Source organism: Hyaena hyaena, unplaced genomic scaffold (assembly GCF_003009895.1).
Source record: "Hyaena hyaena isolate Hyena2069 unplaced genomic scaffold, ASM300989v1 scaffold_56, whole genome shotgun sequence".
In the NCBI taxonomy this organism is placed as follows: Eukaryota; Metazoa; Chordata; class Mammalia; order Carnivora; family Hyaenidae; genus Hyaena; species Hyaena hyaena.
In genome coordinates this window covers 2,597,615-2,613,538 of record NW_024080688.1, presented here as the reverse complement: position 1 = coordinate 2,613,538, position 15,924 = coordinate 2,597,615, and the positions used below count along the sequence as shown (strand labels likewise).

Below are 15,924 nucleotides of genomic sequence, written 5' to 3'. Positions count from 1 at the left end.
CCCCCCCCCTCCCCCCCCCCTCCTCCCCTTCCCCCTCCTCCCCCTCCTCCAGCTCTCCCCAGGCAGCCTCATGTGCTCCCAGCGCACCCTGATAGCTCAGGTCTGAATCTCCTCCTACCTGTTTTCTGAGCTTCACACCCAGAGACCCAGTAGCCTCTGGGCTTTGCAGCTTCCTGGGTGTCCCACAGGCACCTCAAAATCATCTTGTCTAAAACATCGATTCTTCACCTCTTCCTCCTCCGACCTGCTTGACAATTCACTCTTGCTCAGCTACTGGCCCGCCCGCCACCCACCCAGGTATGAAGCTGGGCGTCAGCTGAGACCCCCTCTTCTCTGCCACCCACCACCTCCGGCAGCCACCTTGTTCCTGTGCTGTTTTCAAGCCCACCTGTGTCCCTCTAGGGCCATTCCCCTACCTTGGTCCAGACTCTCCACATTTAGTGTCCAAACTAAGGCAGCCCTGTCCCGTTCCACCTTTACTGTCCATTCCTCCCACTGCAGCCAAAGAGAGGCTTCCAAAACATGCATCCGATGGGCACCCGCTCCTCGTTAAGACTCTTCCGGGCTTGTGTTGCCCTCAGGAGGAAGCTCCAGCTGCTCTGCAAGGCTCAGGGGCCAGCTGTGTCCCCACCCCACTTCCCACCCTGGCTTCTGCCCTGACCCCATGCCGTGCCTCTCCCTAGTCTTGCTGAGCCTTCGTCCCAGCCTTTCGCACCTCGTGGCTTTTCTGCCCCACGTGCTCCCTGTTCTTCTTTCCTAACTGCCCCCTTCCCTCCAGGACCCCCTGGCGCACGCTCTTCTCCACAGCCTGATGGTGGCCAGATCCCCAGTGAGGGTCCCTGCTTTTCTGTCCTGATCCTCCCCATGCCCAGTTCTGTTTCCTTGTCTGCTTTCCCCGTTAGAACGCGAGCTCTTGAAGGACCCCTGGGTGTAACACTGCACACTGATGACACCCTAATAAGTGCGACTTGAATAAATTAGTAAATGTATAAAGGACATGTGCCGTGTACTGCCTTTATGTCGTATGCAGAGATACCTAAGATAGCTTTGGGGCATGCGTTTCACAACAGCATGAATCTCGGAGCTAGCATTGAGGCTGGACGTGTGGGTTCTGGAGCCAGGATCTCTGGGTTCAAATCCCAGCTCTGTTGCTTGCTCCTGGTATGACTTTGGGCGAGTTACGGAACCTCTCTACGCTTCAGGTTCCCCATCTTCGAAGTGATGGTGATTATATTTACCTCGAGGATTGTTGGGAGGGTTAGATATGCTTGGAAACCTATCAAAGGGAAGTTTTGTCATTTCCATTTTACAGATGGGGAAGCTGAGACCACAAGAAGTCTCAGATCCTTCCCCAAGGTCATACAGCTGGTAAGGACCAGTGCTCAGTTTGAACCCAGCCCATCTCCACAGGTGCCAAAGGCTGGAGAAGCAGAGGCACCACACTGCCAAGCTCTGGGTAGCAATCTCCAGAAATATTCTACACGGGTGGTCTGAGAAAGATACCTCGTGATGGACCTGCTCCCATGCCTGGCTCATAGTAGGTGTTCAGAATAACTTGACTAAATGCCTCCAAAAAGTTCTGTTTAGTCTTCAACATTTCCCACTCCCTGGACAGTGTCAGGAGGTCTGTTCCTTGGTCGCTTTTTTTTTGGCCAGGGTGTTGGCAGCAAACTCTTCCTTATTCAGACCTTTCTCCTGTCCAGCACTTCATGGGGGAGGGTCATTAAGAAAGCTTTTTCCCAGGAAGAGCTGTGCCTTCTCCAAGTCTCCGGAGTTGAGTGTCCCAGCCCCTGGGCTCTCAAAGGCTGCCCTTGTGGGTTTCAAAACAACGCACAGCCCTGCAGGCTGAGAACCTGGCCCCCGAGCCTTCTATCTTTAGAAACCCAAGGTCCATGGCTAAGTTAGAATCAGCTCTGGTAAAACCTAAAGAAAATAGTTTGAGGATGTTTTCAAATAGTGTCTGGTGAAACAAAAGAGCAATTCATCCTGCGTAGCTCTTAGTAATCTGCTTCCCATTCTGGGAATTAGATTGTTCAATTAAGTGAGAGGGCGCCGAAGCAAGCTGCATGACTCAAAAGTTTGCAGCATCCAAAATGTGGAAGACAGGGGACCTGAGCCAGCTCCTTCCAGGCTGCTCCACCTCTCTCCTGCCCCTCTGTCCCCATGCCGTTTCCAGCTTTCAAATCCCGGGTCAGAAAACAACGACATCAAAAGGAGGCATATGTGTATGTGCACCCCTGCTAGCTGGGGACCTCTTGTAAGCGCTTCTTTAATGAAAAATTCAGAGCCTGGAGTGGACTGGGAAAAGCACACCATCTGCACTGGCCCACTTCCTCTCCTGAGCAGGCTTATTTCTTCTTGAATGAGAAGGAACGCCCAGCTGACAGGCATTCAGGATGCTGTTGGGGGCAGTTGGTAAGGTGGGAGGTATATGTCAGCCATGAGACTCTTAATCGAGAAACAAGCTACTTGCAGAGCACTCTGAGGTTCCCTGCAGAATTTTGAGAGTGAGTGGGTGCATCACAGCGTTTTCGGGGGAAAGGAAGTCCAGCTTTTCAGGAGCTTCTCAAAGGATATTAGACACCATCTCTAGGTCCTCTTCAAAGATGCGATTCAGGTGGGGTTTGTAAGTTACTCCTTCATTGCCAGGAAACCCTGCTTCTGTGGTGCGCAAGCCTGACCGTGCATAAGCAATCCTTGGATGGATGCAGCAAAACGCAGCTTTGTGGTGGGGAGGTGGGCGGGGGGGTGCATTGTGCAGCAAAGATTTGGGCTCAGTGGATCTGGGACGATATGCGGGGTTTTTTTAATTTTTAGCAAGCTCTCTACAAGGACCACATTCCGAGGCCCACTGTTCTGTTATGATAATAGATACTCTTGAAGGTTTCATTTAATGGCCTGTAAATTTTAAAAGAATTAAAGCCAGACACGACTAAGCATAAGAGACAAACAAAACAACACAAAAAACTGCTGTTACAATGATTGGCTGTCTCCTTCCTTAAAGAACTGACACTTTTTTGGTTTTTTGGTCCAACTCATATTTGTAGAGGGCAAAAGCCATACATGCTTACCTTTTTATCCACAGTATTCATATAGTGCCTTGTACATAGTAGGTGCTCAATAAATGTGTGTTTAAGTGGATGTTCCTACTTCTAGCTATAGGTCTGAAAGCTGGTTTCCTTGCAAGTAAATCCACAGCCACGCAGCCCGATTTTGTTTGGGGGCCTTCCTGATTTCTCCAGCAGGGATTGGGGCTGGAGGGAGCCTGTAGACCAGGGCTAATTGGTGTCATTGAGTAATTAATGCAGAATCAGGCCCCGAGCAGATTCCCAGGGAGACAGACACTGAGGGAGGCTTTCATGCTTGGTGGGATGGGAGCTGGTTGCTCAAAGGACGTTCCCAGTGTGCTGAGGCAACTGGCTTGGTCCGACGGGGGTGGTTTGGCAGCCAGCATGGGGTTCGTGGAGTGAGTTTGGAGGGGGTTTGTGTTAGTGCCATGGTTCTGCACAATATGGAGCGTGGCGAGTTTGACTTTAAAGAAACACAAACCCCAGGCATAGGGCCTGGGAGCCAGGCTTGTGTCAACCCTGAATAATTGATGGGTGCTGAAGGAAGACTGTGGCTTGTGGCATTGGCTCCATGTAGCCAGGGGTCCTCCCCTCCTGTGGCCCTCTGGGACACCCCGACTCTCAGCATGCTACTCAAGGCTCCCAGGGATCCTCCTTTCTTTACCTTTTCTGCAGTTGCCTTCTGATCCCTATGCGCTAGCATTCCCCAGGCATCCCCTACTCTGTTTTCTGGCCTTTGCTTGTGCTATTCCCTCCATCTAAAACAATTTTAAGTCCCTTTCTCTCCTGGCTAAATTCCATCATCCTTCATGGTTTAGCTCAGATATCACTTCTTCCAGACTGCTTTCCCTGACCCTGTGTATCAGTCGGGATTGGTTGCGGTTTGCTGCAATAACAAATACCTCCAAAGATCTCAGTAGCTTAAGGCTACAGAGTTGCCTTCTTGCTCACCCAACATCTTTGATGGGGGGGGGGTAGCAGAAGGGCTCATGTAGTCGCTCAGGAAGTCAGGCTCCTAGGGCTCCATCTTGACACATACTCTGTTATGACAGCGATAGTAGGGGAAGCTACCTGGTGAACCACATCACCTGGCTCTGCAGGTGACATGGGCGCCATTGGCCAAAGCGAGTTCAATGGCCGCTGTTTAGTTCAGCAAGCCAGGGATGTATAATTACTCCCACTGAAGATGGGGCCGGGCATGCTTATGGGCAGGCCTTCAGTCTCCTGGCAATCTTTAGGCGGGTAGATGCTTCTCGGTCTTCCCAAAGCCCCTCTACTTCCTGCATGTTAGCCCTTGCTTCACTTACTACAAACCACCGCTAACTGGCCTGCCTTTTCCCAGTGAGTGAATCTAAAAGACAGACAGCTGGGTCTTGTTCCTCTCAGCGTCCCGTACCCAGCCCTGGGTTTGGCTCGGAGGAGATGCTTGGCAAATGGTGGGGGCGGGGGAGGGCAGGCAAATGAGTGGGTGGTCCATTCCTGCTTCTCTATAGCACTAGCTTTGCCCCGGGTGGGGTCAGGGTGGGTCTCCAGCCCCCATGACTCTCCCCTCTCCCCTCCACAGGCGCCGGGTGCTGGCCATCTCAGATGGGATCGAGCACATTGGGAACCTCCGCTGGGAGCTGGCCTTATGTCTCCTGGCAGCCTGGACCATCTGCTACTTCTGCATCTGGAAGGGGACCAAGTCCACAGGAAAGGTAAGAGGTGCACCTTCAAGCAACCAGCCACCAGCAGGGGAGGGCATGAGCTATCCTTGTGCAAGATCACAGGTGACCCAGAGAGTGCCCCTGGGGCTACACTGCAAAAGTTAGCTCTTATGTTGGAATGTAGGAGGAGCACTGGACTGGGAGTCCACTCAGGCGCTCAGAGCTCGAGTCCCATCGCACCACTCACATGCCACACACGTCAGAACCGTTCAGTTCTACCTTTTGAGCCTCACTTTGCCTGTCTGTGAACTGACAAAGCCTGTCCTGTCCGACTGAGATCTCCACATGGCAGGGGGAGATAAAGCGCTTTGAAAAGTGCAAGTGCTAAAGTACTGCCGTGTGGGTTTTGTTGTGGAGACACGGGCTCCAGGCGTTGGGTAGGGCAGGGGACACTGGCTGCCTGCACTGGCCCCAGGACCTCACCCGCCAAGAGTCCGTGGAGGGAAGGGCAGCTGCGTCCATCTCATCACCTCGCTCTGCCGTCCAGCTCTCAACGGCCCAGGCCGGGAAGTGAGCACAGCTCTCGCACTCACAGGCCCCTGGCTAGAGCCTGAGGTGCAGCCGCAGCTTACCTGCTGGGGAGCCCCCAAAATGTAGGAGAGCACGGGGATGTCTAGTGAGCACAGCCATCTGTGCCAGAAGGATCAATATGTGTGTGTTACATGCAGCTCGTGGACAAGTCCAGCCCACCCATGGGTTTTACTTAAGAAAAAAAAAAAAAAAAAGAGACACCTGGGTGACTCAGTTGGCTGAGTAGCCGCTCTGATTTCAGCTCAGGCCATGATGCCAGGGTTGTGGGATCAAGCCTCACATTGGGCTCCGTGCTGTCAGCAGAGCCTGCTTGGGATTCTCTCTCCCGCCCTCTCTCTGCCCTTCCCCGCTGGTGTGCACACTTGCATGCACATGTGTGCACGCTCTCTCTCTCTCAAATAAAATAAAATAAAAGTAAACAATTAGTGGCTACCATTTAAAAATCAGGAGATTTCATGTTGAAAAAGGAAACACGATTCTGGCATCCTTTGGGGAGCTGAAAGCTTTGGCAGCGCTGGGCCCGCATGCCTCCACAGCAGCGTTTGGCTGAGCTGAGCAGTAACCACGCCCTTTGAGGGATACTCTGGTTGGCCACAGTCCTCACCATGCCCTGTTGCCCGGCCTCTCTGGCTGAACGTCAGTGCCAGCAGTTTCCTCATTTGTGCTATTCTGTTTTTTCTTGTGAAAAAAAGGACACAAAGCTTTTCTTATTCTTGGTCACCCTGACCATCTCGCTCCTTGCCTGCCTGTTTCCAGTAGGCATTCGCTTATCACCTTTACTCTGAGCTATTGGCTGGGTCAGGGGCTGGAGCTCAGACCTCCAGGGGAATGGGAACTGAACAACTCTGGGCCCTTTCACACAAGATGGGTCCCTCATGTCCCATGCTGGTAGGTGTTGGCTGGTGGGCGGACCTGCAGACGGGAAGTTAGGCAAACAGAAAAGAGTTCCCAACAAGCCCCCATGCTGTGGGCGGCAAGGGAGTTGAGGACATACTGGAAAGTCATCATAAATTCGCCTGGCGCACCAGAGAAAGGGGAACAGAGACTCCCGTCCTGTCGGCCAAGGTGATTTTGCTGATCTTTGCTTTCTCTAGTTTGTATCACGGAAACAATAGGATTTTTCTGTTTTTCCAAATCTAAAAATCAGTGCATTATTGATGTACTTCTTTAGACTACATACACGCTGCTCCGCTCCCCTCTTTGCTGTCTCGCCTGGCTAACGAGGAGGAGAATGACTTGAAGGGGTGAAGAACCAGAATCTGGGATCAGGATTCACATCGGAGATCTGTCACTCACTAGTTGTGACCTTGACATCACTTAACATCTCTGCGCCTCAGTTTCCTCTTCTGCAAAATGGAGATTCGTAATCTGAATGATTAGGCTTGTCTCATGGGGTGGTTGCCAGGATGAGATGCAGGGATAATGCTTAGCAGAGTGTGTAATTAATAGTAAGTGCTAAATAATGGTGATCTTAAAATTCTTTTTATAATGATAAAGTTTATTCATTTGAGAAGTAGGTTCTGGGTATCTACTCTCTACCTAACGTTAGTCAATGGATATCTAAAGGCGAATAAGGGGTGCCTGGGTGGCTTAGTTGGTTGGGCATCGACTTTGGCTCAGGTCATGATCTCACAACTCGTGAGTTTGAGCCCTGCATCGGGCTCTGTGCTGACAGCTCAGAGCCTGGATTTTGTGTCTCCCCCCTCTCTCTCTGCCCCTCCCCTGCTCACACACTCTCTTTCTCCTTCAATAATAAATAAACATTAAAAACACTTTTTTAAAAACCCAGCCTCTACCCTACCCAGTTAATGTATGAGAGTGCTTTGTGAACTGTAAAGGGCATCGTTGACACTGCTTCTACCACGATTACCAGTGCCAAGGAGTCAGTGCCAAGGCCAGCAGGCTTGGCTGGGTAGCAGTTGTGTGTGGTGGAGGCGAGGACCATTGGACAAGGTGTCAGTGCGTGCATGCACTTGGGTTGTCCATGTGCACATGTAGCCTTGAGCTCTTGGGCCCAGAACATGGGTCACAGCAAAATTTGGTTCCATTCGGCCCTCAAGAGGAAGCTGAGGCCCGCTACAGGGCCACTTGCCATCAGCTGGGCTGTTGAGCCTGTATGTTGTGAATTCTCACGCAGGGACTGGGTTTCAAGGAAAGACCAGCAGGCTGCATTCCTGGAGATTTCAAAAGAGACTTATGGGAAAGCATGGGAGAGAACATTCATCCACAGCCGTCTGCTCACTGCGCACTCTTCCAGGCATTTTCACCCACATTAGCACATGAAATCCCACAGCCTGGGGACATACTGCCTCTAGTTCATAGGGGGAGACCCAGAGGCTGAGAGATGGAGGAGCCTGGCCTGAATTGGATGAGAGGTCCCATCTTGCCTGTCCTTGGACTCAAGTTTTAGAACATTGTGATATTTTGAGTGGTGTCCTTTCACACATTCTGCCTGAGCCTGCTTTTCCTCATCGCTAGTAGCCATGGTAATGATGACAGTAGTACTTGTGATAGTAACAGGTAATAGTCATTGAGCGCCTCACAGGCCCACTCCATTCCAAACTTGAAACAAGCCTAGGAGACAGGGGAAGTCGTTCTCTCTGTTTCAGACGAGGACCTGAGCCCTGGACAGAGTAGGTGACATGCTTAGGGACCCTCAAGTAGGAGCAGACCCCAAGCCTTGGTGGCTGCGTCCCCAAGCCTGTCCCTCTGTGACGTAGCAATGATGAGTGTTCTTATGGGCTCATTATAAAGAGGCAGGTAATGAGCTAGCATAGCACATAGTAGGTGCTCAGTGGTTGTTGGTTGCAGCTGGATCTAGATGGTGCTTTTGAGGGGAATGCTGAAATCCCATGAGCCAATCAAGCATTTTCCTGAAGGCTGGGTTTCCAGGGCTCTCCTCCCTCTTCCCTGCTCAAGTCCAGGGTTTACATAAGGATAGAATGTGATTCTCCAGGGCTTTTGCGATTTCTTGGAAACCACGGGGTCTACCCTCACTCCTGCCATTTTATTAGTGAGGAAACCGAGGCTCAAAGAGCAGAGGGGACTTGTCCAGGGTCACACAGTGAGTAAGTGACAAGTGTCAGGGTAGGAGCTAGAGCCTGGCAGCCCAGCTCCTCAGCTGTTTATAAGTGATGAGCTTCTAACAGTTTCAGGAGCCCCTGATCGGCACATGGTGGCTTCTCAGGAGAGGGTCTGATTCTTTTCTTACTGTTTCTTGTTCACCCCACCTTGGACAAAAGCCCAGGGTCCAAAGTTTTTTCAGGTTCTCTACAAAAACAGCTAAAAATAAACACAGGTCATCTGAGTCTTCCTGAGTGGAGAGCCACCGCTCCCCTCTCTTGCCTGTGAGGCCCTGGCCAGAGCAGCTTTCATGAGGCTGTCCAAGGAAGGAGAACCCTGTCTTTCTGCTCTTGTCCAGGCCATGACCGAGTTCCGGCCCACTTCCCAGACACAGATTTCAGCAGACAATTCTGAGATTTCATTAACTTGAGGAAAGTTCCCTGGCCCAGGTTTAACTTAACTCATTGAGCATGTCCCTTGCTCCTGGAGGCATGCATTACAGGCTCAGCAGATGACTGTCTAAGTGGAGGTTTGGGGTCAGGTCACAAATGAGTAGATCCCAGATGAGTCTGTGACAGGGCCATAGGGGAAGGCCCAGCCCCCCTCTCCAGTGTCTCAACAGGCAGCGTGCGGCCTCCTGAGTCTGCACTGATATCTGCGTGGCCCCCACAGACCGTCTCCGCAAATGTCCTACAGTACCGTCCTCTCCTGCACTCTGCTCAAGTGCTTTACCGTCTTCTGATGTCACAGAGGCCAGCATCCGGGGCCTCCCTAGGGTCAGAGTGAGCAACAGCTCCTTCCGAAGAAGCTGCTCTGGGTTGGACAGACGCGAACTAGATTCCAGCTTCAGTACATAGCAAGGTGCCCCATAACTGTTCTTAGTAAACATTTGTGGGGTGAATGAATGTCACCTGTGCCTGGGACCCCCTGCGAGGTGCTCGGACCCAGGAGGGAGGATGATGGGCCTTCTTGTCCCCATAGAGTGTGCGTAGCAGGGCAGGTACAGACAGATCAGCCACTGCAACTTACTGTGTTAGTGCTTGCATTCCCCACAGGCAGCCAGAGAACCAGATGCTATAAATGTGGGATTCTGATGGCTGAAAACTGGCTCTGGGATATTGGAACATAGCAGTTCAGAACTGGGAGGCATCTTGGCTTTTTAAGGTCAAACCCTGTTTTACAAATAAGAAAGTTGAGGCGCAGAGAGGTTGCACGGTTTGCACAAGGCCACCCAGTTTGGAAGGAGCAGAGCTGGGACTCAAGCCCGGGTCTGTCTGCCTTCCCTAAGTCTCATGCCCCCAGCTGGGAGTTCATGGGCAAGTTCAGCGTGAGCACGTTGATTGTAGTTCAAGCACACAATAGGTGTTTATTTCCCTTACCCCAGGGCAACAGCGATGCTTTCTTTCTGCACAGTTTCTTTCCCTCTCTTTAGGCACAATTTGAAATTCTAGAAATCTGGATTAGAAAAATAAATAAAACCCCTTCTCAATTGTTAGTTAAACTCTGCCAAGATGTAGCATCCTAAGATACTTGGTTTCTTCAGAAGGAAACTTCCCAGCTGTTTGTAACTTGTCATCTTCTGCATGATAAGCAGTTTTACCCCAGATAATCGAGATCAAGTTGATCACAACATGCCGACATCTTTGTGATTTGTCTATGTCCTTGGTTCTGGTAGATTGTTTTTAAAAGACTTTATTTTTTTAGAGCAGTTTTGGGTTCACAGAATAATTGAACAGAAAATACAGAGATTTCCCATGTCCCCCCTGCCCCCACACATGTGTAACCTCCACCTTTATCGAGTTGGGCATTTGTTACAGTTGATGAACCTACCTCGTCGTCACACAAAGGCCCTAGTTTACACGAGGGTCCAGTCTTGTTGCTGTACATTCTGTGTGTTTGGATGAATGTATAATGATAGGTACCCACCATTATAGTACCCCACTGAATGGTCTCACCACCCTGAAAATCCTTGTGCTCCACATTTTCATCTCTCCTTTGCCTAACCCCTGACAACTACTCCTCTTCGTTTTACTGCTTCCATTTTCCAGAATGTCCTATCATTGGAATCACACAGGATGTGGCCTTTTCAGATTGGCTTCCTTCACTAGTAATATGCATTTAGGGTCCCTCCATGTCTTTTGATGGCTTAGAAGTTCGTTTCTTTTCTTTTCTTTTCTTTTCTTTTTATGTTTGTGTTATTTTGAGGGGCTGGGAGGGGCAGAGAGAGAGAGGAAGAGAGAGAGAATCTCAAGGAGGCTTCCATGCTCAGCAGGGAGCTCGACATGGGGCTGGATCTCATGAACCATGAAATCACGGTCTGAACCGAAATCAAGAGTCAGATGCTTAACTGACTAAGGCCCAAATGCCCCCCAAAGTTAATTTATTTTTAGCACTGAATAATAACCCATTGTCTGGATGTTTTATGGCTTATTTATCCGTTCACCTTAAATATTTTTTTCTTTGAGTATAGTTGACACACGTGTTACATTAGTTTTGGGTGTACAAGGTAGTGATTCGCTACCTTGGCATGTCCTGCGTGCTCGCCGCGTGTGGAATTACCATCTGTCACCACGCGACACTGTGCTACCACTGACTGTATCCCCTGTGCTTTACCTTTCATTCCTGTGACTTACTCACTCCACCCTGTATCCCCCACGCCTCTTCGCCCATTGTGCCCTTCCTCCCACCCCCTCCCCTCTGGCAGCCATCACTTTGCTCTCTGCATTTATAGGTCAGATTCTGCTTTTTGTTAGTTCATTCATTTGTTTTGTTTTTTAGATTCCGTATATAAGTGAGATCATATGCTATTTGTCTTTCTCTGTCAGACTCCGTTCACTTAGCATTATACCATCTAGACCCATCCGTGTTCTTGCACGTGGAAAGATTTCATTCTTTTCATGGCTGAGTAATATTCCATTGGGTATGCTTACCACATCTTTATCCATTCATCTGTTGATGGACACTGAGGTTGCTTCCATATCTTATCTATTATAAATAATACTGCAGTAAATATGGGTGGCGCGTATCTATTCACCTAGTGATAGACGTTTTGGGTACTTCCAAGTTTGGCAATTATGAATAAAGCTGTTATAAACATTTGTGTGCAGATTTTTGTGTGGACATAAGTTTTCAACTTCTTTGGATAAATACCAAAGAGTGTGATTGCTGGATTGTATGGTGAGAGTTTTGTTTTAGAAAACAAGCTGCCAAACTCTCTTCCATTTTGCACTCCCACCAGCAGTGAATTACCGTTAATATTGCTCCACGTCCTCGCCAACATTGGGTGCTGTCAGTGTTTTGGATTTGGGCCATTATTTCATTGTTTTAATTTTCATCTCTCTGATGATGTGTGATGCAGAGCATCTTTTCATATACTGCTTGCCATCCAAGGATCTTCTTCCATGAGGGGTTTGTTAAGGTCATGGACCCATTTTTTTCCCATAGTGGTTTTGAGCGAGAAAGAGACAGAGCATGAGCGGGGGAGGGGCAGAGAGGGGGAGACACAGAATCCGAAGCAGGTTCCAGGCTCTGTGTTGACAGCTCAGTCAAACTGAGCTGGGGCTCAAACTCACGGACCGTGAGATCATGACCTGAGCTTAAGTCAGACGCTTAACTGACTGAGCCACCCGGGGTCCCCAAGCCCATTTTTTAATCAGGTTGCTTTCTTATTGTTGAGTTTTAAGTGGTTTTTGTGTGTGTGTGTGTCTGTTTTAGACAGCAGTACTTTATTAGACATGTCTCTTGCAAGTATTGTTTTAATTTTTTAAGAATGTTTATTTATTTTTGAGAGAGAGGGAGACAGAGTACAAGCAAAGGAGGGGCAGAGAAAGAGGGAGATACAGAATCTGAAGCAAGCTCCAGGCTCTGAGCTGTCAGCAGAGAGCCTGACATGGGGCTTGAACCCATGAGCTGTGAGATCATGACCTGAGCCAAAATAGGACAGACGCTCAGCTGACTGAGCTTCCCAGACGCCCCCCCTTGCAACTATTTTTTGAGCTTTTTTTTTTTAACTTTAAAATGTTTATTTTTTTTAATTTTTTTTTCAAAAAATTTTTTAACATTTATTTATTTTTGACAGAGAGAGAGCACGAGCTGGGGAGAGGCAGAGACACAATCTGAAACAGGCTCCAGGCTCTGAGCTGTCAGCACAGAGCTGATGCAGGGCTCCAACCCACGGACCGCAAGATCATGACCTGAGCCAAAGTTGGACACTTAACCGATTGAGCCACCCAGGCGCCCCTAAAATGTTTATTTTTGAGAGAGATAGAGACAGAGTACGAGTGGGGAAGGGGCAGAGAGAGAGGGAGACACAGAATCTGAGGCAGGCTCCAGGCTCTGAGCTGTCAGCACAGAGCCCGACGTGGGGTTTGAACCCATGAGCTGTGAGATCATGATCTGAGCCGAAGTCAGACACTTAACTGACTGAGGCCCCCAGGCATCCCTAAGCTCGTTTTTTTTTTTTAATGTTTTATTTATTTCTAGGAGAGAGAACGAGAGAGACAGCGTGAGCAGGGGAGGGTCAGAGAGAGAGAGAGAGAGAGAGGGAGACACAGACTCTGAAACAGGCTCCAGGCTCTGAGCTGGCAGTCAGCACAGAGCCCGACGCGGGGCTCGAACCCACGAACCGCGAGATCGTGACCCAAGCGAAAGTCGGACGCTTAACCGACTAAGCCACCCAGGCACCCCCTAAGCTTGTTTTTTAAAATAATCTCTGCAGCATGGGGCTCCAGCTCACAACCCGGAGACTCAGAGTCACAGTCTCTACCTGCTTAGCCAGCCAGACACGCCTCTTGCAACTATTTTCTCCCAGTCTTTGGTTTGTCTTCTTACTCTCTTGACGTTATCTTTGGCAGAACAGAAGTTTTCATTTTAATGACGTGTATCTTATCACCTGTTTCATGGATCCCACCTTCGGGGTTGTGTCTGAAAAGTTACTGCCATACCCAGTGTCACTTAGGGTTCTCCCCAGTGTCTTCCAGGAGCTTGATAGTTTTATGTTTTATATTTAGGTCTGTGATCACTTTGAATTAATTTTTGTGAAGGATGTAAGGTCTCCGTCTAGATTTATTTATTGTTTGCATGCGGATGGTCATTTGTTGAAAAGTCTACCTTTGCTCTGCCCTTGTTTGTCCGTTTGTTTTTATTCATCAGCCAAATTCATCTTGACCGTCCCTGCCACCCACCCCTCCCCTGGTCTCGGAAGCCTGAAACCACCAAGTCACTTTTGACAACTTGTCCCTTTCTGTCTCATCCAGTTACTGACCAGCTCTCCTTTTGTAATTACCCTGGCCAGCATCCTGTCCCCTCCATTTTTATTGTCCATCCATCTACTCCCTCACCCACACATGCCACAAATATGGAGCCCTCTTCACAACCTCCAGAGTGAAAATTGCTCTTAGAATTTTCCCATTTGTACAAATATACTGCTGACCTGCAGAATAATGCAAATGAAATGCTCTATATTCTCTAAAACAGCAATTTCAAATGGCTTCTGTATGTTCCTGTCTTCATTCTATTTTATCAAATGACAGCATGTGAAGCAACGTTGTGGTTTTGCAATATTTTCCTAGTAGCTCTGTGTATATTTGCTGAAGGTGGAAAAAACAGGTGATTACTGATTGCCCTTCCTTTGTAGCTTTACTAAACCTTAGTCTAATTCGGAGATTAGCCAGATCTGGCCAAAGAACTGTTTTTTGTACATAAAGTTTTATTGGAACACAGCCACATGCATTCCCGTAGGCGTTGTAGATGGCTGCTTCGGTGCTGCAATAGCAGCAGACTTGAGTGGTTGTGACAGAGACTATGTGACCCAGAAAGTCTACAATATTCGCTCTCTGGTCCTTCACAGAAAAAAGTGTGTGGATCTATAATTTTTTTCAAAAAGTTTATTTATTTATTTTGAGAGAGAGAGAGAGAGGGAGGAGAGGAGTATGGGGGGGTGGCGGGGAGAGAAAATCCCAAGCAGGTTCTGCACTCTCAGCAGAGTCTGATGTGGAGCTTGAACGCATGAACCGTGAGATCATGACCTGAGCTAAAAACAAGAGTCAACCACTTAATTGGCTGAGCCACCCGGGCACCCCACGTGGGTCTGTAATCTGCTAAGCTAATTCAGGCAGACTCTCTGCTGTCCAGCAAGAAACTAACATAAGCGGCTGTCACCCAAAATGTGGACGGTTTTGAACACTGCAAAGCTATAGTGATAGTTGTGATGCAGAGCTTTTCTGAGACCCTTAAAAATCTCACCCCAGCCTTTTTAGCCCCCAGATGTGCTATTTCTTGTGTCCAAATGCTCACTTGCTCTGGATGTTACTCATTCACTCGTTAATTCATCCAGTAAGTGTCTGTTACACCCTTACTGTGTGCCAGGTACCAGGCTGGGGGTTCTTCTCAGTAGGGAGTAATCCAGACCGTGGATCACGTCCTGCTGGGGGAGATGGAGAATGAATGAGCCACAGAAATGCTATGGATGGAAGACATGTGGGGCTGGGAGAGAAAAGAGCAAGGGCAGGGGAACCCGTCACAGGGGTCAGAGAAGGGCCCATCGGTGATGGGACGAGAAGGGGCTGGCCAGGTGAGCGGCACATGTGAAGCGTTCCAATGGAAGTGCCTGGTGAATGTGCAGCGAAGCAGGTTGGAGCCCAGATAGAATTGGTGATGGCGTGAGATGGGGCCGGGCAAATTGGCAGGGATCGGACCTTGCAGGCCATGCCGAAGGGGCAGGGTTTTCTTCCGAGTGTGATGGAGAGCTCCTGAACGGTTTTAAGCAGGGATAGCAGAGTCTGAGTTTTATCTTCAAAAACTGGTTCTGGCCGCTTGTTGCAAATGGATGGGCGAGACACAGGCTGTGGGAGCCCTGTTAGCAGGTGACCAAGGCAGAGGTAGCAGCGGAATAGAGAGAAGTGGTCACATCTGTTGCCGTTTGGTGTGGCATTCTTGTTCTGCGGGGCCAGAAGGTGCTCAGGGGTTCAAGACCTTAACGTCCTTTGACTCTGGAATGGAAGTGGCTGGCCCGGACACTCTGCCCTCTGCAGGCAGCCATTCTGCCCCCCCAGTAGTCAGGGTGCCCCCTCGCGCTGCCCCCCACCCTCTCCCCAGCTGGCTCCTATTTCTTGTGCTCTCCTCTGCCCGATTTCTTCTTCTGTCCCTCCTCTTGGTGGATGATTTATGGATTTTTCCCCCTCGTTTCCTGGTCTCCAGGAGCAGAGGTTGGGAGGGGAGGGCACTGCAAAAACAATTCTGGTCCCTTCCCCGCCTCCTACTATTGCCACTTTAAAGGAAGCTGCAGGATTAGCTAGGATTTTAAGAAGAATCCTGCCTTTTCACTGCTTTGGGACTCTGTTTTTATTCTTTTCAGAGCTCTAAGACAACAAACACACACACACACACACACACACACTCACACAGAAACAGCTGCAAATAGCCTTGAATTGATTTTTTTCTTCCCCTTCCTTCATTCACCAACAAGTAGAAGAATTGGAGGTGGCACAGGACTCTTAAACAGCCCGTGTTGTCTGCATGGTCATAATAGTAAAGCAAATGCTTAAGTGGCAGTTCGT

At 49.3% G+C, this 15,924-nt stretch overlaps 1 protein-coding gene across 1 annotated transcript in view; it reads left to right on the top strand.

The window, feature by feature from the left end:
* The window catches only part of SLC6A11 (solute carrier family 6 member 11), a 134,669-nt gene that overhangs the window by 24,949 nt on the left and 93,796 nt on the right, over positions 1-15,924 (top strand). The window contains exon 5 of the mRNA XM_039231416.1: positions 4,633-4,765. Coding sequence (XP_039087347.1) covers positions 4,633-4,765 — 133 coding nt within the window. The remainder of the gene's footprint in view (positions 1-4,632; positions 4,766-15,924) is intronic.